Raw genomic sequence first — 21,164 nt, 5'->3', positions numbered from 1 at the left:
TTCTCAATCCAGTTTCCTTGCAGTGGAGAAGGCACCTACTTCTCAGTTAGTGACTAAATATAGGCAGACTTCAAACGTTACAAGAGGACATTGTTCTCTTGTCTGTTAAATAACAGTCTTTGGAAACATCATACCAGCCAATCCAGGTATTATTCAAATACGATATCACCAGCTCTGTCAAAAGATGCATAAAGAAAGCATCATAGCCTTCACTCAAAAAAAGCAAGTTGTTGGGGTTCACAGAGCTGTTGTTAGCATTCATACACTGAAGCCCCAAAGAAACAGGGATAGTAAAGTTCTGCACAGCCACAATTCTCAAATTTCAGAATGTATATACAATTTTTTAAAGTGCTGATTTGGTAGGCCCCACCCCGGGGGCTGAGGTCTAGGTGGGACCCTGGAATCCACATTTTATCAAACTCCTCTGTGATTTGGAACCACAGGCTGTGGGCCAATGTTGAGATGTGTTCCCGTGCTTCCAAGAGTGTCTGTGTCCCCCAGCAGAGGTCGGGGTGGCAGCCAAATCTGCATGCCCACTCCCACAGCTGAGGTGAAGGAACCAACATCTGGACCCTCTTATAACCCACTCACCGTGGAAACCGACTGGGAGGTACAACCTAAGGAAGGCTACTCCGGGCTTCAGTGAGAACGGGGCAAGGGGCTACCTGGTCTCCGACCACAGGTCCTGCAGGATTCCCCGACCCCACGCGCCCTTACCTGTAGCTGATTTTCCAGGTCTGCGGTCACACCCTCACCGCTGTTTTCATCAACAATCACCACCATGTGTGTCAGCGAATTCACCTTCACCTGTTCAGCCTCAAGATCATTTTGCAAACTCTAGAGAAAAAATTAGATACACTATTATTTCTGCTCTTGCACATCTTCCTGTTCGGCATCTACTTGGTTGTCAACAGTCACTAAGAAGACCTAATGAGGTCTGGCGTTCAAATTTCCAGTCCTTATCCTAAGTATTCCACTAAGGGAGGAGCCCTTATCCATCTTTATATCTCACTAAGAACCAAAGTTTGAAAACGCAGCGCTATAACAGATTGCATATGGGATGTCATAACTTTTACCCCAAGTTCTGAGCCAAAAAAAAACCATCATAAAGAAGTCAATGTCTGCCCCAGGGATGAAGATGAGAATGTAGACCTGAAACTGTTAAATCGAGAAAGTGCAGAGTTTAGATCCACAGAGTCAGAGACCATTTTAATTCGTGCAGGATGATATAAAGTGAGAGGGGAGGAGGGTGCCACGTGGTAGAAGCTATTTTCACTGGTTATGCGGGAAAGTTACTAAGGAGCACAGACACCTTCCCTTCTCACTCATCCATGTGGAGGGCAAGGTCATGCCTTTAGAATTACGTGAATGAAGAATTTATTTAAAGACTACTGATCGTGTCATCAAATACCTCGAGTTGTGTTTGTGCCCCTAAAGCTTTATTTTTCAGTTATCTAGATATTTCACTGAGAACAAAACGCTTCAAACAATTTACAGGAAAAATAGTTACTCCACCATTTCTTATCTTGAATATGAAAAAAAGCGATCTCTTAAACTGGCCACAAAACTAAATTGCCTGCCAAATCTCAGTTCCTGATGTGGTGCCGATGCTTTCCTGGGTCAGGGACGCGGCAAGCACTGTGGGTGAAGGGCTGGGTGAGACCCCGCGCAGCCCCCTCTGCGCTCCCTCCCTGCCCCACCACCAGACTCAGCTCCTAGTCTGCAGGGCCCAAACAGCTGCCCGGGAATCTGGTGACAGCTGGACGCTTCCCCAAGAAAGCTGCACAAACCCATGTCCATTTCCACCTGCCCGGTCATCCCAGGCTCAGAAAAGCCGCCTTCCCACGAGCCCCAGTGTGTGGAGCACCTGCAGATGGCCCCCACCCCTGAACTACGACAATGCCAGCCAGGGGGCCCTGCGACTTTAGGAAAAGTGCAGCTTTTCCAGATGTGATGTGGTGTAAGAGAAATACGAGGCCGATTTACCCGGTGTTCGTCCAGCAGCATTTGCACAGATTCGGGGTCCTCATCCAGGGAGCGCGCCTCGACCTTCTGAATGCGCTCCTCAGCGCGCGCCAGCCAGGCGGACAGCTGCTGCAGCTGCTTCTTCTGCAGCTCGGTGAGCACGTCGTGCAGCCTGGGGGGGGACAAAGTGTCAGGCCACCGCCCTCTGCCCCAGGCGAGGGAAACGGGCTCCCTGGGCACCAAGGAAACCGGGCCAGGGGATATGCCTGGTCTACCATGAAAGGGGCGCTTGGCCTGGAAATACAGGAGGCAGCGGAGACTTTTATTTTCCTCCTAAATGGAGCCAATTCAATGCCATCAACAAATGCAAATAAACAGCACTCTCTGCTCCTATCAGAATCATTGTTTCTTGATCAGGAATTCCTGTTCATTAAATAGGTGGAAACTGCACTGGAATGCAGTTTGCTCCTTCATACAGGATGCATGAAATCACAAAATGGACCATGGAAAAAAACTGTTATAACATGGGACTGTAGTCCAGTTTTCACACTGTGATTCGCCAATTTTACTGCTGCAAATAGAAAGCTGTCTCTATGAAATATCTCTTCTATTTTTGCATTCCTACTTCTACTTTTAAGTTTCACTGGAATGCCAAAGAAGAAGCCGACAAAATTTCAGCAACATCTCCAAAAGAACAAGACCAAGGCAAGTGGCCTGACGATCTCTGATTCTGCGGATGGCAGACTGTCCCTGTGCTACTCGGACCACCCAGGCCACCACGTGGTGCGGTCTGGGGGCCTGGCCCCCCGACCGCCCCACTCACCTCGCCTGCCGGCCCACGCTTTCAACCCGCAGGGCCTCCCAGTGGGCGACCCCGGCCTCGCCCCCGCGCCGCCCCACTCACCGCGCCTGCCGGCCCATGCTCTCCACCCGCAGGGCCTCCCAGCGGGCGTTCAGCAGCGCCATCTGCTCCTGGACCTCGAACTCCTCCTCCTCGGACAGAGTTCCCCGCGCGATGAGCCGGCTGCCGGCCTGCAGCACGCTGCCCACCCGGCTCTGGTGCGCCGTCAGCTCCATCATGAAGTCCTGGAGGGCGGACCGCAGGGCGCGCGCCGGCCGTGAGCACGCACGCCCGAGCCCGCAAGGCGCAGCGCGGCCCCCACGCACCCGCCGCCGGGAACGGGGCCCAGGGGAGCAGGAGGGAAAGCAGACTTTGATCCAGTTTTCCGGCTCTGCAACTCGGACACGAGCCCCTGGCGTGCGCAGGAAGGGGGCGCGTGGGACAAGACGCTGACTGTGCCCCCAGCAGCGGCCGAGGCTGGGTTAGGAGCTAATACACTGGGTGCCCCCAGCCCCACCCGGGAAGAACTGCCGAATGGACACTGCCACCTTCCATTATTTTCAAACCAAACAGCAAATAAAACCTGCCCACTCACATCCCTGCACAATAAACTGCTAATTCCTAAAGAAATCCCCAAAGAGTCAAATTCACTACACTGCAAAAAAGCACGTCCTCAGAACAGCAGGGAGCTTTCATTAGAGAAAATCGTACAGGAACTCTGAGTACGGCACTTGTTGAATCATACAATAAATAAGTCAGTTCCTGGTTAAGCCCCTGAACTCTGAGATAGGTGTTTTTAATTCATTTTGTTTATTTGGCTGTAATGATACACTCAGAAATGAGTGTTCTGTGCATTGATTTTCATCAGAGCTCTATAAAATACGCAAGCGAGGATGATTAAAATCCCAAACTGAATTCCAATGCAGAGTCCCTCACCTGTGCCAGCTTCCAAGGTTCTATTTAAATAACAGAAGACCTGAAACCCACCAGGCGTTTGGGGGGAGCGGCATGTGCTGGTAAATGCCAGGCCTTGGGGTACGCAGGTCCTGCCCCAGCTCAGAGACACTGACCTCATGGGTCGCAAACTGGTCCTTGACTTCCTCCACGTCGTCAGAGATGTCCTCCTGCTCCTGGAAGGTGTCCTCAGCAGAGAGCAGCCAGGTCAGCACCTCCTCCAGCGCCAGCTGGTAGCCGTCCAGGTCCACGTCCACCTCGGTGACAGTGCTGGGTGCCTCTGTGCTCGCCTGCTCCCCCTCGGGGGCGGAGCTCTGCAAAACCAAAGCCCAGGGGAGCCCACGGCTGCGTGAAGACCAGAAGGCGCTCGACATACTCGAGGTAGATGAGCCCACGTGGAGACCAAGGCGTCCAGGTGTGACCCCAGGACTCAGGGACAACCCCGGGACTCAGGCACGACCCCAGTCTCAAGAGTCAGGCCGTGATATCAGAAAGCTCTCATTGTATGCCCTAAGGGGACATACAGTGCAAAAGCAGTAGGCCTTGCGGATTCTGGACTCAAGGAGATTCCAATATAGTTGGGTAAAAGTAACTAATGCCATGGGTCACCTCTGACCAAAAATAAAATGGCTATTAGTGGTTTATAGTCAAGTTGTAAATTCTGTGGTTCCAACAGGAGACTCCACATGAGTTCATCAGAGCCTAAAACAGGAACGTTTCAGGGAGAGGCTCAAGTATGAGGGTCCCTGAAGGACGGATGGAACCTGAAAAAGCAGAGCCGGACATGGGAACTTGGCTGGGATCCTAGTTAAACACTAGTTAACCAAAAGGCAGCTGGTGCCAAGGGCAGAGAAAGGAAAGAATTAAGTCTTGGACCTAAAGTCCTAAAACCCTGGAGATGACAGGGAGCCAAAAGAACCCTGGAGATGACTTAGTACCAAACCTCCAGATGACAAAGGAGGGCGTCTGAGAACTACGAAAGTTGGTGAGCAAGGAAAAGTCACTTGGGAACCAGCAGCTACAAGGTGGGCGGGGGAAGGCATTCTCCAGAAGCAAGTGCCCAGAGATGCTCACCTGAGAGGTCCTTCCAGAGAAGAAGGAACCAAGTGCTGCCCAGCTAGTGCTCTAGAGCGTGGGCTTGTGGAAAGGACGGCACAGGTGGGGGCTGGGCAGGAGGCCCCTGGCCAGCAGTGGGCGGGACCACAGCCGAATGGACGCCAGCGCCTCTAAGGCCTGGGTGAGGGCACAGGTGAAGCGGGCAGTGCCAGGACACGTGCCCTTAACCAGGTGGCCAGCAGTTCCCACAGTTCTCATTCTCCCTTATTCCTCAACAGAAGCCATCATTTTGCCTGTACCTCGTGAAGGCAAATGAAGTCTTCATTTTAAGAGAGCTTTCACTATAAGAAGTATAATGCCCCACGGTTCTGAGATTCTAACAAAACAAGCCGAAAGCCAATAAAGAAATGACTCCAAAGCTCAGAGACAAAAGCGGGACGGCCATCAGAGCCCCTAAAACAGGGGCCTGGTTGAGGTGGGCGGCACCTGCCCTGCAGCCGAGTGCCTCCCGCCCGGGCAGGCCTCCACCAGCCCGGCATCACCAGGCTCCAGAGAGCCACAACGGGCCCAGATCCCACCCGGGCCAGCTCCTACCACCTTCTCACGTCACTTCCTTTCCCACGGCTAGTCTTGAAACAGAGAAAATAAAAGGGTTAGTATCTACAACACACAGTAAATCTAAAATAAGAGATAAGCTCTCTGAACACAGAGGAAAAACAAAAATACCATGTCAACTCAAGACCATGATGAGTCCCCTGAAATTATTATTTTTATTATTATTATAATTATTATTGTTATTATTTTGCATGGGCCAAGAAGTGAATCTACTGAAATTAAATGACAGTTTTTAAAAAGGAGCTCACTGAAAGAGAATGAATGAAAATGCCAAAAATTTTGAGAGATAAAAAATTGTAATAATGAATGTTGCCACTTACTGGGTGCTTATTACTATCATTTTAGGTCATTTACATGTTCATTTTATAGACAATTCTGATTCAGAGGCTAATCAGCCCAAAGCGAGGAGGGGTCACGGGGCTGAAATTTAAGCCCCAAATCCCATACTTCCTTCCTCCCTAAAATATGCTTCTTATCGTTTGAAATCCACGTGCATCTCTACTCCAGTTGAAGAGACATCGGAAGGTGATGAAAAACAGGTGGAAGAAAATAATTCTCCGGGAAAGAGAAGAGAAGAGGCAGGGCTTCGTGCACGGGAGCGCGTGGGTTGGCCGGAGACCCGCTGACCCTGGCCCAGGCCAAGAGCTAGGGACCGTCCAGGGATAACTCAGGGGACATGAAGAAGCTGAAGGGCTTGCAAAGTGCAAGCACAGATGGGAAAGTGCTTAACGTCTCCAAACCCACACCGTGTACTGAGCAACCACCACCCCCTCTCGCAAAGCAGGGGAAACGCCAGGGTCAGGCACCTTCTCACCTCACGCCAGCTGCAGTCCGCTACCCCCTCGCTCTCCTGCCTTGCCGCCCTCCCCGCTGCATGCTGGAGCTGCTTCTCATGGACTCCACCTGATCCATAAATATTCAGGAATTCTACAAGCCACAACCTTGGTTAACTTGAAATTGGCCCTGGTGAGTGTGTCTAGACCAAGAAAACCAGCAAACGGGACAAGTCAGGACTTGGGGGTCTGGGGAAGCTGGAATACTGCCAAGCCACGGCCCCATCCCACCAAGGGTAAGAGACAAAAAAGTTAAAGTTGCCACCAGAAGGAAGAACTATAAACCAATTCACACCTACCCTTCAGGAAAAACCCACAAGGGGCAATTTCTCCTTCTAAAGGAAAGGGGCAAAGAAGACTGTCATCTGAAAGGGCCTGTGAGATGGATGGGAAAAATCCTTTCTTAATGGGAAGAAGGAAGGAATGAAATAGGAAGGGAGGGAGGGGGAAGGAAGAGAAGAGGGGAGAAAGAAAACTAGCACTCAGGAATGCACTGGGCGGTGCATACAGCAGGGCTGGAAGGACGGAAAAGCGCCTGATGCCCAGTGTGGAGCCCCGTGAGAGCCGCAGGCCAGACCCTGGCCCGGGCGTCATCCGCCGCACCCCGCTCAGCCGAGCTGCGGCTGCCCATCGCACGCATGCGGAGGTGTGCCAACTGTAAGGCCAGACCTCGTGTGCTCACAGAAGCTCAGAAACAGGGTGTTCTCATCCACGCGAAAACTCCTCGGAAGGGTTTTCGTCGGGCTGTTCACAGAACCAGCGAGAAAGCCAAGGCGAGGGTCAGACACGGTATCTAAGAACCTGTGGAACCGACCTGGATGGCCATCTCTCCTTCACACTCCTTCTTATACTTCCTCGGAAGAGTCTCCACCTCGCGGATGGCGTCTATGGTGACTTGCTGAGGCAGCACCTCAAACAAGGACGTTAAGTACATAATTATGGACTTCTTGTCAGGGAGCTGGACAGCGACATCTACACGTGGAACAAAGCAAGAAGCCGGCCAAATCAGATGTCCGAAAGATGTGCGCTGCTCACACTCAATGCAAAATAACTCTCCTTAGTACCCACACGTACTACCTGGCATAAAAGTTTGAAATCTCATAGCTCGGTAAATTACTATTTCAAATAACAACATAGGAGACAAAAGCAAAGAGGATATTTATTTTTGTCCCCTATCCCATTTCTTAAAAAATCTTCCACAAAAGGCTCCAAGATAAGCTACCCTTAGTTCCCACTGAAGATGATGACACAGACTTTGTTGATAACTATGAAAATAAACCTAGAATTCTACCCTGCAAGATGTGAAACGAAAGCTTTCATATCACATGAAGAAGTTCACACAAAAACACCTTTTAATGAACTGATTCAAGTATTAAATTATCTAATAATTGTATTTTCCTAAAACTTTAATATAGATTAGCTTTTCTCCAATAATATAATTAACTTCCTTCCTGAAAGACTCTATAAACTGGTAAATAAATAAGTTTCTAATTATGCATTTACAATAAAATGCCTTCTAGCCATACTTCAAGAGGAAAAACTCTCCTCAGTTACCATAATCCCTTCTAAAAATGAATAGAAACATTGCTTTTAAAACATTCAAAATCCTAAAGCAAAATCAAGGTTGGAATTAAATATTGAACAATACCTTCTGGATCTAACAGCTTTTCAATTCCCAAATGCTGCTGAGCCTTGCTGAAGGCGTGCTCCAGCCTCTCTGCAGGGGACATGCTCACGACTCTCTCCCAGCTGAAGAGGTCGGGTCTGAAAGCACCAAGCAAACAAAAAGCAATGAGACTGGGCCACGCAGAGATGGGTCAGCCACCACTACTTCAAATGCATCTGTCTTGTGAGTTAATAAAAATACTTTCTCTCTTAAATTGTAACTCAAAGGTTTGTCTAATATATCATACTCGAAGGCAATTTATAAATAGGAAAGCAATACATTCTAAGGTTCTCAGATTGGTTAAACATGCATGTTAAAACTTCCAGGGTAACCACCAAAAGACAAAATGGCATATAATATTTCCCCAAAAGCAAATGACAAAAAAAGGAGGAGGGGAGGGGGGATATATCAAAGCAAAAGAAAATAAAGAAAGGAAAAATGAAACATAAAAGAAATAAAAGAAATGATAAGCCGAAATAAGATGGTGAAAGGAATCTAAGCATGTCAGTTATCACAAGCAATGGTGCTGAACTCAACCCACCAGTCAAAGACCAAGGGATGCAGAGCAGAAAAACCAGCCTTCACCTGGTCACAGAAAAGGCCCAAGGAGGCTTTCTCTCCTATCACTCCATCCGTGGGACTATTGTCTGTACTTTTATTTCTATCTTAAGTTTCTTTTAACCCCACAAACTGGACCTCGACATTGTTTGGATCTACCCAAAAGTTGACATCTTTCTTGGCAGAGTATCCATTCTAGCATCTTAGACCTACAGACCTTCCAGGATTTGCCTCCCCCACCCACTCACCCAGTTCCTTCTCTGATTTCATCTCTTAAAGCATATCCCACCCCCCACCCCCCACGTCACATATTGATGCCTCTTCCCCTCTTGGCTGATGTATTTTTCTTTGAGTAATTGCCATTTTTGGATACGCTACAACTTATTCTTTTATTTTATTATTGTCTGTCTCTACTGGAATGACTGTTTTTTTCTCTGCTGTACATGCTGAGAAGGCACTCAACTAATATTTGCTAAACTGCTTCATCAATAGATGAAAAAGTATTAGCTCAAATTCAGTAGTTCCCTCACAAAACCTCTTAACCAACTCGGATGAGAGGGGAGGTTGACTTTAAGTCAGCACTGTATTGAAGAACCTGGCACAAAGAGGAAAAAAAATAAAAGAAAAAGAGAACCATAATAATAAATCGGCACTGTACCAAATAAAAACAACAGCAAAGTTTTGGTAATGGATGGTAGTAATGGAGGCACAGCACTGAGCGTGACTAACAGCCCTAAAGTGTAAAATGGGGAATTTTAAGTTGTTGTATATATTACCACAATGATTTTTTTAAATCACAGAACTGTACAACACAAAGAATGAATTCTACTACAGACTATAGTTAATCATGTAATTATAATATTGTTTCATCAGTTATAACAAAGGCTCCATGCAAAGGGTTCATAACAGGAAAACTAGGGCTGGGCGAGAGTGTATATGGGAACTCTACTTTCTGCATGATTTTTCTGTAAACTTTCAACCGCTCTAATAACAAAATCCTAAATCCACAGACAAACTTACTAAAAGTGTAAGAATTTAATGAGTTTCCAGTTTTAAGATGGTTTAGATGTAGCAAAGTCCATCAGATTTTTATATACTGGCAAAGACCCTACAGGAAGTGAACCTTGAGATAATAAATCATTAATGATGGTAATAAAAATAGCAAACTTCGCCTTTCAAAGCTTGACTCCTCAGTCCATCTGGGATTAACCTTGGGGTGTGGGGCAGGGTGGGAGAGGGACCTCACTTGCTAATTTACCCAGGGTGACCACTTGCCTCCGACCTGCCCACTCCTCACCTGTACTGCCGGTGTGGTGGTCTATCAGATTCCCCTGTATGACGCAGCTATTTCAGAGCTCTGCATTCTAGTATGTTTAATTGCATGAAATGGTCATTTTTTGTAGGTCAAAAGCAGTCCCATATTGACAATTTCACATGATTAACCTGTTATATTGGTGCATTTGTTTATAGGACTGCATACATTGCTATAGCTTCATCGTTGATTCCGATTTCCATTTGGCAGTCACCCAGCCTGGTTCTTTCCCTTCAGGGGTGCACCGGCTATTTAACATTGATCTTTCCTCTTATATATAATTATATAATCTGTTTACGAGTTTCAAGAAAAACCGTTTGCTATTTTTAATTGGAAATGCATTGGACTTAGACTCCCTTATTCGTCAGTATGAGAATACATGTTAACAGCACTCTGCAAACATCACCGGTGAATGCTGAATGAGTGGGGCAGATGCGGGAGGGAATGGAGGGGAGCCGGGGACGGGGCGTTTCCACCCTACAGGACAGAGACCAGGTGGACCTTCCTCTCCTCAACCTTTTGGGAGACGAGGGCAGAGTGGGGGGCGGTGCTGGGGGAGGGGTGCGGGGGGGCGGGGCCGGGGGAGGGCCAGGTGGCCAGGCCCCTCCCCACCAGCCCCCACCTGTGCCGGTGGAGCAGGGCGTTGACGGCCAGCCCGTCGGCCCAGCTGGTGGTGAAGTTGAGCACGTTGACCTGGGCGTAGGGCCGCGTGGCCTGGCGCACCCAGCTCAGCAGGAGCTTCTCGCTGTTGGTCTGCTGCAGGTCGGCCATGGCAGCCTTCATGACGTCCTGGACCTGCGCGAGAGGACACACCTGCCTAAGGGCGCAGAAGGGCGCTGGGCCCTAGCCCCGAATACAGAGCACGGCCTCTGGGAGCCATGGTGACCCGGGACCAGCATTCCCTTCACTCCACAGCTGGAAAGACTCGCAAGTTTTAAGAGCAATTCTTTTGGGGGGTACTAGGATCTAGAGGTGATTCGTGCCCCACCTTCACATACAATACTGTATTTTATACATTTTAATAAATACTTGTGTTGTTTAATTGCAATGCATATTGCTTATTCACGAGAGTAATATTTTCATACTGTATATTTACTAAGACCTTTTAATAGGAAAAGTGAATTTTATTTTCTACAAAAATGAGGAAGGAAAGAAAGACGGCCATCAAAATCAAAGAATAAAGTACTTCTGGTGACAATAATGACTTAAATCTAGAACTAACACATTTTCTTAAATTACATTTCTAAAATAATACATATGTTTTAGGGAAGTGCTCAAAAGAAAGATGGAGCCATATCAGAGGGACAGAGGAGCAGCTGCAAGGGGCTCCCACTGCCCAAATCTGGGGTAATTTGAACATCAAAATAAATAATAATAGTAAAAGATTATAACACAATGAATAAGTAAAAACCCAGGAATCTACACTGATCTACATATAAATGGATGAATGGCTGGATAGATAAGATACACAAATAAGCAGGAGTTCAGGGAAAGCTCTTCTTTAAAAGTGAAAGCAATGATGAAATAAAAAATTGCTATTGAAGTTAGAAAAATCACTACTGAATGATGAAATAAGAAAAATCACAATTTTCCAACCATCAAAATAACAACCGATCAAGGTCAGAATTATGAATGGATGCTGAAACTGAGATAAAACTGTGAAGAGACATAAATATTTACACAGTCTCAAAATACCTCCCCCCAAGAAAGTTTTTAGTAACAAAGGGTCATTGCTTTGCAGTGGGGCAACCTGGCGACCCCACCTCAAGTAAAGGGCCACGGCTCTCGCCACCAGCTCAGCTCAGGGACATCCTGTGCGGGGGAAGGACCTGGCGTCGCTTTGGGGGCAGCCCCGCCAAAACAAACGCCCTGAGTGTGGTCAGGAACAAACGTCAGCAAACGTGCTAAAAATCCATGCCCAGTGCTCTCCAAAAGTACCAATATCGTGACGCACAAAGAAAGCCTCAGACACTGCTCCAAAACAGAGAAACTGAAGAAATAGGACAGACAAACACAATGCTGGATCTCAGACTCTGATTTGCTGGAAAGGACATTACACTGGGGCAACTGACAAAATCTCAGCAAGATCTACAGTGTACAAAGTTGCCCTGTTTTCATGTTATCATCCTGATTTTGATAATTATATGCTATTATCACAGAATAGAATGATAATCATTTTATATAATGATTAATAGTACTTCATATAACATTACTATTACTTATCAATGCGGTATACATTTCATATTATGACATTAGTATATATTGGGTTTATATAATAAAATTCCTTCTTTTTAGGAGAATTCCTTACTTCTAGAAAATACCCAGTGAAGTATTAGAGAAAGAGAGAAAAAGAATGTGGAATAATAGAAAAACATCAACATTTGGGGACTCTTAAGTGGAGGTTAACTGAACAATTCTTGCAACTTATCTACCAGTCTGAAATTCTGTCAATCTCTTCTAATATTTTAAAGGGGATGCTTTCTTCCTATGCCAGGAAAATAGAGCTGTTTGTCAGACTTTTCTACAGCAAATGATAATTTTTCCATTTTTATTAAAAAGTGATTACAACTTTCCACACCTGCCAGTGCAAAATGATGCTCCAAAGTAGTCCCAGAGTCAGTTTGTGATTTCCGTCCACAATATCTGTGCCTCCGATATTCACTAAATCCACCTATTAATGTGAAAAAGTAGCTTTTAAAACAATTTATCCACAGAATTCTGGATTTTCGCTTTGGCATGTTTGGCCAACAATGTAAGTGAATTATAAGATAAAATTCATTTTCAAGAACTAGGAAAAGCTAAATGTCAAAAATATATCGGTCTGTTATATAAACAGGCCAATAAAGTAATCAAATAAAGTGCATGTCTATTATTTTACTCCCAGAAAACCTTCAATACTTTCTGAAGGAAAAGTGTTTCCAAAAGTCAGCTGAGACGCATGCACAGCCCAAGTGGCCAGCTCCCCAATCAGGAGAGCCGAGCTGCCCAAAACCCAGAGCTCGCACCCCAGACTCACGTTGTTCTGATGTAGTGCCTGCAGCACGCGGTTGACGTTATTTAAAGCATGGACCCGCGTCGAACCGCGCTCCTTTGGCTAGAAAAAAAAGCACAGAAACCAACAAGGCAGGCTTTTCCTTCGCCTGCGCCATCAGCCCCGGGCTGGACGGAGGCCCACGGGCTCGGACGGCTCTGGCCCACCCATGGTCCCCGGCCCCCGTTGAGGGCGCTGCCCGCAGCAGGCAGATTCCCCACCAGCACATCTGCGGCCGTGGCGCCCGGACATGCCCACGCGTTGGGGTCTCCCAGGGAGCCTCAGAAAGTGCTAGTTTCCGTGTCGTACCCCAGCCCAAAGCGGGGAACTTAGTGGGTCTGGGGTGTGGGCTGGGCTTGGGGGATGGTCAAAGCTTCCCTGGTCACTCCAACGTGCAGCCAAGCTGGGGAGGTCCATGCTGGAGGGGCCAAATTGATCTGGACACAGAGACCCCGGGACGTTATGCCACCCTGCAGGGGCTACGCAGGGAAGGCAGGAACAGCCACCCAGGAAGGCACCTGAGCGCTGTCCCTCTGGAGGGCACCTGGGCTGGGAGAGGGCAGCCTCCACAGGCGCCTGCCCAGCCCCCGTGCTGAGAAGGACGCTGTCCTCAGGAGTCTCGCTCGCTCTGCCCTTTGCAGTTGTGCTCCTCTGGGGCTGGCACGTGTACCCATAAAATGGCCCCCGTTCGTTAGCACAGGCATTCATTCTACCTCCACACAACACAGAATAAAACCCGAATAAAATAAATGCCAGCGTTCTCAACGACTACTCTTCAGTATTTGTAAAAGAACACCTGAATGTACCTGCGTGGGTGCTCTATTAACGCCTGTTTCACACGCCCAGCCCTCCGTGTAACCCTCAGCGTGCACGCCTCGCAGCAAGAAAGAGTTAAGGAAGATTTATCTTTCATAAAAATAGAGCCGTGGAGAAAGCATAAAGATTGCTCTATTAAAGAATTCACTGTTTTTAAAAGTTCTATGATGGATCGAATTGTGTCCCCCAAAAAGGCATGTCTGCATGGGAGTGAGCACCTTTGGAAGGAGAGTCTCTGAAGGTGCTGAGAGTTAAAATGAAGCCAAACTGCAGCAGTTGGGGCGGTGGCAGCGGGGGGGGTGGGGCCTGGCCTGTGGGCCTGCAGTCCCTGAGAGAGACAGGACAGGGAGACGACAGCCACGTGGCGGAGGCAGAGAGGGCACTTCCCACGACCACAACAAGGCACCCCGCCAGAAGCCAGGGGAGCGGCCGAGAGGGGCTTCTCCCCGGGAAAGGGGACAGGGCCGTGCCGACACCCTGGTTTCGGGCTTGGGGCCCCCGGACCCATGAGACGATACACCTCCTTTGCTTCAAGTCTCCCAGTTTGGGGGACCATGTCACAGCACCCCAGCAAACCGCAACCACTGCCCGGCGTCTTCCAGAGGCCCCCCAGCCCCCAGGACGCCGCCCTCACCAGTGAGGACCCCGTGAGGCCTTCCAGGAGGTCCAGCAGCTTCCTTCCGTCCCTGAGGTCCGTGAACATGTCACCGATGGGCGGCTTCCCACTCTAGGGAGAGAGCGAGAGATGAGTGACGTCAGCTGCACAGACCCCCGAAGCCACTGGCAAACAAACGAGCCATTTTATTGTCCTTCCCATGAAAATGTCCACACGACCTGTGGCCCTCCAAGTGCTCCCGGTACAGAAAGAGCAAGCACAAACCCAGAGGAGATGGGGGCCCATGAGGAGATGGGGGCCCACAACCCTGTTTAAGCTGAACGACATCAGTTATACATTTCTTCCCAGAAGGGGGGCAGTGCCCTGAGGTCTGGAGGGCAGATGCAGAGAAGGGCACCCCCCGCCTCTTTTGGGCAGCCCCAGACCCAAGGCCTAGGGCAGTGAGTTGCAGTCCACCCCCCCACCCCACCGCACTGACCATGTCCCCGTCAGCTCTGCAACAGGACAGTCACTTCACTACCGGCCCCAGCTCTCAGGGGCAGCAGCTGTGATTTCCAGCCATTACTCTCCTAACAGTGGGGCCCTCTTGGCTCTGAGACCCTAGGCCAAAACTGCGACTGGCAAGGCTGATCCAAGTCCCAACTTCTCGTCCTGAGTGACCAGTGGCGTTGGGCCTACGGCCACATGCCCCCTGACACCAGGGCCACGGGGCAGCGCCATCACAACCCAGCAGCCCACTGCACAGGACACGACAGGAGAGCAGGGCACCCGGGGTTTTGCTCTCACATTTCCTTGGCTGTGGCAGCACACAGAACACAAAACATGTCACCTGGGCCATTTTTAAGTGAACACTGCAGAGTGTCGATGACACGCTCACTGCACAGTCACCAGCACCTTCCATCTCCCAAAGTGTTTCATCCCTGTTTCAGCCTGCCAGAGCTGCCAGAACGCAACTCACCACCGATGGGCCGGCTTTCGTAGGGGGATTTATTTAGTTAAAAATGTATAGTTCTTCAGAGGAAAGGCAGCTAGCTCTCATCTGGCATGCCTGTCCTTCTCTCCTGGCTTCTGAGTTTCCCCAGGGTGATTCCTTTCTGCCTCTCCAGACGTCTGGGCTGAGCTGCTAAGCTCCCCTCTGAGCACTGTTTTAAGCCTACAGCTGATTAAAGCAGACGTCCCTCATGGAAGGCACTCCCCTCAGCCACCCACAGATGTAATCAGCCACAGACGAGTTTCAAATGCGGATGATTTAAGGCCCCAGCAACAGCAATGGAGCCTCGTCACCCAGCCAAGCTGAAAACTGAACCTAGCGACCACAATCCCCGCAAACAGAAACTCTGCACCCATCAAGCACGAACTCCCCATCCCCTCCTCCCTCCAGTCCTCGGACACCCGGGGTCTACTCTCTGCCTCTATGCATATACCTGCCCTCAACTTCGTGTAGGTGGAATCATACAGCAGGTGTCCCGGGTTGGCCCCTCCACTCAGCGTCACGCTTTCAGGCTCTGCCATGCTACCTCCCGGCTCAGAACCTCATTCGTTTCTATGGCTGGAGAACGTTCCACTGAGAGCTTGGACAGCAGTTTGTCCTTCCATTATCCGCCAATGGACACGAGTTTTTTCTACCTTCCAGCTCTTACGAACAATGCAGCTGTGACAGATACATGGCATGCATGTATCTATCTTGAGTTCTGAGTTCCTGTTTTCAATTCTTGGGGTACATGGTAAATGGTAATTCTATGTTTAGTTTTTCAAGAAATCGCCAAACTGGCTGCACCATTTGATATTCCCACCAGCAAGGCAATACACAAAAGTTCCAACACTTACTTTCATTTATTTTGATAATAGCCATCCTCGTGGATGTGAAGTGGTATTTCATTGTGGTGGTTTTGTTTTAACCTCATTTTACAGTAGCTGATCTAGAGTCCAACATTTAGATTTGCATTTCGCCGGTGACTAAAGACGCTGAGCAGCCTTCCCTGTGCTCGGAAGCCCAGCTCTTAAGCCGTTTCAACCGCCAGCGAGCTCCTGTGCCTGGGTCACAAGTTTCCCAACTCACAAGCTACTGTGGAGATCAAATCTGGTAATTTTATGTGAAAATGCCCTGAAAACTAAATAGTGTGTGTTGTAATAAGTGTCATGAGTGCTGTATTCAGTCACACGAAAGCATTCGCTCCTGCTGGGTCATCTCCACAGGGATTCCGAGTTCCAGTTTTGGTGATAACAACAGCCAGAGGCCAGGACCCAGGAGCAAGGCAAGTTCCCAGCCGCGGAAACCTGAGCCAGCCCAGCACACTGCATCTGTGTTCGCAGCGGGAAACTAAGTCACACCCAGGTAAGAGGAGCCCTGGGCTGAGGGAGAGGTGTCGTCAGCCACACGCTCACGGGTTTGGGGTGGTCAGCACAAGTCCTAACGACTGGGAAGGACACTGTGTGGGAGCTTAGCTGGGGTGGGGCGGAGGAGGGGAGGGAGGACGGAGACAGACAGAGGGCCGAGAAGCAGACGGCTCAGGTGGCCACAGGGCAGGCCTCTGCTGCGTGTTTGCTCTGGAATCCACCAGGGAATGGGCACCTGTCTTAAAAAGCACAAAATGTCATAAAGCACAAGCCACGCGGACCACGTCTTCCTCCTCACCAGTTCAAATCCGTGGCAGACTATTTCCCTCAACGTTGGTAAGTAACTGCCACGGTTCAGGGGCGTCCTGGGACGGAGGGGGCCCCTGGACAAGGCAGCAGGCCGGGTGTGCTCCGCGGCCTGAGCACCCACCCGCAGCGGGCGGCAGCAGCAACGTCGGAAGGGTGGCCCCGTGGGGGGGGGGGGGGTCTCGCTGCCACAGAGGGCAGGACGGGCAGCACGCTGAGTTCTCCTGCGTCGACGAGGAGAGGCCGCCGCCCTGCCCCTGCCCTCCTGGGTGTCTCCTGAAATGCATGGCAGCCCACCCTCTGATCAGGAAGCAGCAAACCCAGGCTCCGGTGTTTAGGGGGCCAGGTAAGGCCAGGGCCCCGGAAAGGAGCCCCGCGTTGCTCAGCAGGTAACGGGGTTCAGGGGAAAGGCAGAGGGGCTGAGCCGTGGCTTCCCTGCTCCGCCTTCCCCTCCACTGTGGAAGCAGGCGTGACGGGGGGGCCATGCCTGGGGGTCTCTCCCCACTGCCTGTGAGACGCACACTCCATAACCAGTCATGGTCTCTGTCTTCTCTGCTGCTCCAGAGGGGTCCTTTGGTTGGCAGGGCTTCTTGTTCATATTTCCTTGAACTTTTATTGTGAAATAATTTCCAACTTATGGGAAAGTTGCAAAACTACCACAAAAATAATACAGAATGTCCCCATCCCGATACCCAGATTTACCCACTTTTAGCGCTTTGCCACATTTGTTAACTCAGCTTCCTATGTACCTACCTCCCTATTTTCTTTTTTTTGTTTGTTTGTTTTGTTTTGTTTTTAATTTTTTATTAATTAAAAACAATTACAAGAAACACAAACATTCCCAACACATACACTCAGCAATTCACAATATCATCACATAGTTGCATATTCATCATCATGATCATTTCCCAGAACATTAGCATCAATTCAGAAAAAGAAATAAAAAGACAACAGAAAAATATAACAAACAGAAAAAAAATTTTACGGGCCATACCCCTTACTGATCCCTTTCACTGATCACTAGCATTTCAAACTAAATCTATTTTAACATTTGTTCCCCCTATTATTTATTTTTATTCCATATGTTCCTCTCATCTGTTGACAAGGTAGATAAAAGGAGCATCAGACACAAGGTTTTCACAATCACACAGTCACATTGTGAAAGCTGTATCATTATACAATCATCATCAAGAAACATGGCTACTGGAACACAGCTCTACATTTTCAGGCAGTTCCCTCCAGCCCCTCCATTACATCTTGGATAACAAGGTGATCTCTACTTAATGCATAAAAATAACCTCCAGGATAACCTCTCGACTCTGTTTGGAATCTCTCAGCCATTGACACTTCGTCTCATTTCACTCTTCCCCCTTTTGGTTGAAAAGCTTTTCTTAATCCCTTGATGCTGGGTCTCAGCTCATTCTAGAATTTTTCTCAATCCCTTGATGCTGAATCTCAGTTCATTCTGGGATTTCTGTCCCACGCTGCCAGGAAGATCCACACCCCTGGTAGTCATGTCCCACATAGACAGGGGGAGGGTGGTGAGTCTGCTTGCTGTGTTGGCTGGAGAGAGAGGCCACATCTGAGCAACAAGAGAGGTTCTCTTGGGGGTGACTCTTAGGCCTAATTTTAAGTAGGCTTGACCTATCCCCTGTGGGGTTAAGTTTCGTATGAACAAACCCCAAGACTGGGGGCTCAGCCTATAGCTTTGGTTGTCCACACTGCTTGTGAGAATATCAAGAATTCAACTTGGGGAAGTTGAGTTTTCCCCCGTTCTCACCATTCCCCAAAGGGGACTTTGCAAATACTTTTCCTTTCACTGGTCAAATCACTCTGGGATTCATCAGGGCATCACTTGGACAAACCAACAAAATCTCATGTCCTATACAAACTTTCATGTATTTAACGTGTTCAATCAACTATCTACATAAGTCATATTAGGAGATGCACTAGTCAAAGTATAGATTTGTACCAAATAAACATTTTTTGCTTTAGTCTCACACATTAGTTGAAATTTTAAAATATTAAGTACCATCTATTTTCAGCACACTGCAGTAATGACATTCTTTTATTCTTCCTCATGCAAAAACATTTTTAAATTTGTACATTTAGTCACTATCATTATACACTCTAGGCATTCCTAGATTACACCATCTCAATCCTTATTGTCTATCTTTCTTTGTGATTTCATTTATGCCCCAGCCCTCCTCCCTCTATCATTCTCATATGCAGCTTCATTCAGTGTTTTAACATAATTGTATTACAGTTAGGTAATATTGTGCTATCCATTTCTGAGTTTTTATATTCAGTCCTGTTGCACAATCTGTATCCCTTCAGCTCCAATTACCCAGTATCCCACCCTATTTTTATCTCCTGATGGTCTCTGTTACCGAGGAAATATTCCAAGTTTATTCACTAATGTCAGTTCATATCAGTGAGACCATACAGTATTTATCCTTTTGTTTCTGGCTAATCACACTCAGCATAATGTCCTTAAGGTCCATTCAGTATGTTGTTACATACTTCATAACTTTGTTCTGTCTTACAGCTGCGTAATATTCCATCTTATGTAAATGTCACAGTTTGTTTAGTCAACTGTCTGTTGATGGACATTTTGGCTGTTTCCATCTCTTAGTAATTGTTAATAATGCTGCTATAAACATTGGCGTGTAAATGTCCATTTGTGTCCTTGGCCTCGTGTCCTTTGAGTAGAGACAGCATATAGATGGGTCCTGTTTTTTAATCCATTCTGCCAGACTATGTCTTTTGATTGGAGAGTTTAATCCATTAATATTCAGTGTTATTACTGCATGGGTAGTACTTTCTTCTACTATTTTGCCTTCTGGATTTTATATGTCATATCTAATTTTCCTTCTTTTTACCTTTACTCATAGTCTTCCTTTCTACACTCTTCTCCACACCTCTCTCTTCTGTCTTCCTATCTGTCTCTAGTGTTCCCTTTAGTATTTCTTGCAGAGCTGGTCTCTTGGTCACAAATTCTCTCAGTGATTTTTTGTCTCAAAATGTTTTAAATTTCTCCCTCATTTTTGAAGGACAGTTTTGCTGGATACAGAATTCTTGGTTGGCAGTTTTTCTCTTTTAATAATTTAAATATATTATCCCACTGCCTTCTCGCCTCCATGGTTTCTGCTGAGAGATCTGCACATAGTCTTATTGGGCTTCCCTTGTATGTGATGGATTGCTTTTCTCTTGCTGCTTTCAAGATCCTCTCTTTCTCTTTGACCTCTGACATTCTGATTATTAAATGTCTTGGAGTATGTCTATTTGGATCTATTCTCTTTGGGGTAAGCTGTACTTCTTGGATCTGTAATTTTAAGTCTTTCATAAGAGTTAGGAAATTTTCAGTGATAATTTCCTCCATTAGTTTTTCTCCTCCTTTTCCCTTCTCTTCTCCTTCTGGGACACCCACAACACGTATATTCATGCACTTCATATTGTCTTTCAATTTCCTGGTCCCTGCTCATATTTTTCCATTTTTTTTTCCCTATAGTTTCTGTTTCTTGTCGGATTTCAGATGTTTCGTCCTCCAGTTTAGAAATCCTATGTTCTGTCTCTTGAAATCTACCATTGTAGGTTTCCATTATTTTTTTAATCTCTTCTACTGTGTCTTTCATTCCCATAAGTTCTGTGATTTGTTTTTTCAGACTTTCAGTTTCTTCTTTTTGTTCTTTCCTTGCCTTCTTTATATCCTCCCTCAATTCATTGATTTGCTTTTTGATGAGGTTTTCCATGTCTGTTTGTACATTCTGAATTAATTGTTTCAGCTCCTGCATGTCATTTGAATTGTTGGTTTGTTCCTTTGACTGGGCCATATCTTCAATTTTCCTAGTGTGATTTGTTCTTTTTTGCTGGCGTCTAGGCATTTAATTACCTTAATTAGTTTATTCTGGAGATTGCTTTCACTTCTTTTACCTAGGGTTTTCTTGCTGGATGAATTTGTTGTCTATCTGTTCTTTACATTCAGTCAGCTATCTGGACCTTTAGCTTAAGTTTTGTTTAACAGAGGAGAATTTTTCAGTTCTTATTTTCTTGTTTCTTGCCCTGCTTGTGTGGTGCCTTTCCCCCACACACACTTAGGAGGGTCTACTTAGATATTATAGACCCCAGTCAGATTTTCCTAGACCAAACTGGCCTCCTGTCAGGAGGAAAGAGTCACCTGCATCAGTTTTCCCTGAGAGTGAGACCCAGCAGGTTGAAAGACTTTCCTGTGAAGTCTCTGGGTTCTGTTTTTCTTATC

At 47.4% G+C, this 21,164-nt stretch overlaps 1 protein-coding gene across 1 annotated transcript in view; it reads right to left on the bottom strand.

Annotated features, from left to right (window-relative positions):
- Positions 1–21,164, bottom strand: part of UTRN (utrophin) — a 440,716-nt gene that overhangs the window by 337,259 nt on the left and 82,293 nt on the right. The window contains exons 4-13 of the mRNA XM_077143388.1: positions 14,282–14,374; positions 12,817–12,894; positions 12,379–12,471; positions 10,423–10,595; positions 7,913–8,028; positions 7,079–7,236; positions 3,877–4,074; positions 2,870–3,051; positions 1,987–2,137; positions 718–837 (exon numbers count right to left, since the gene is read on the bottom strand). Of these exons, the coding sequence (XP_076999503.1) occupies positions 718–837; positions 1,987–2,137; positions 2,870–3,051; positions 3,877–4,074; positions 7,079–7,236; positions 7,913–8,028; positions 10,423–10,595; positions 12,379–12,471; positions 12,817–12,894; positions 14,282–14,374 (1,362 nt within the window). The remainder of the gene's footprint in view (positions 1–717; positions 838–1,986; positions 2,138–2,869; positions 3,052–3,876; positions 4,075–7,078; positions 7,237–7,912; positions 8,029–10,422; positions 10,596–12,378; positions 12,472–12,816; positions 12,895–14,281; positions 14,375–21,164) is intronic.

This window comes from Tamandua tetradactyla, chromosome 25, assembly GCF_023851605.1.
Source record: "Tamandua tetradactyla isolate mTamTet1 chromosome 25, mTamTet1.pri, whole genome shotgun sequence".
Lineage (NCBI taxonomy): Eukaryota > Metazoa > Chordata > Mammalia > Pilosa > Myrmecophagidae > Tamandua > Tamandua tetradactyla.
Note: the sequence above shows the minus strand (reverse complement) of the source record. Positions and strands in the feature narration are given on the sequence as shown.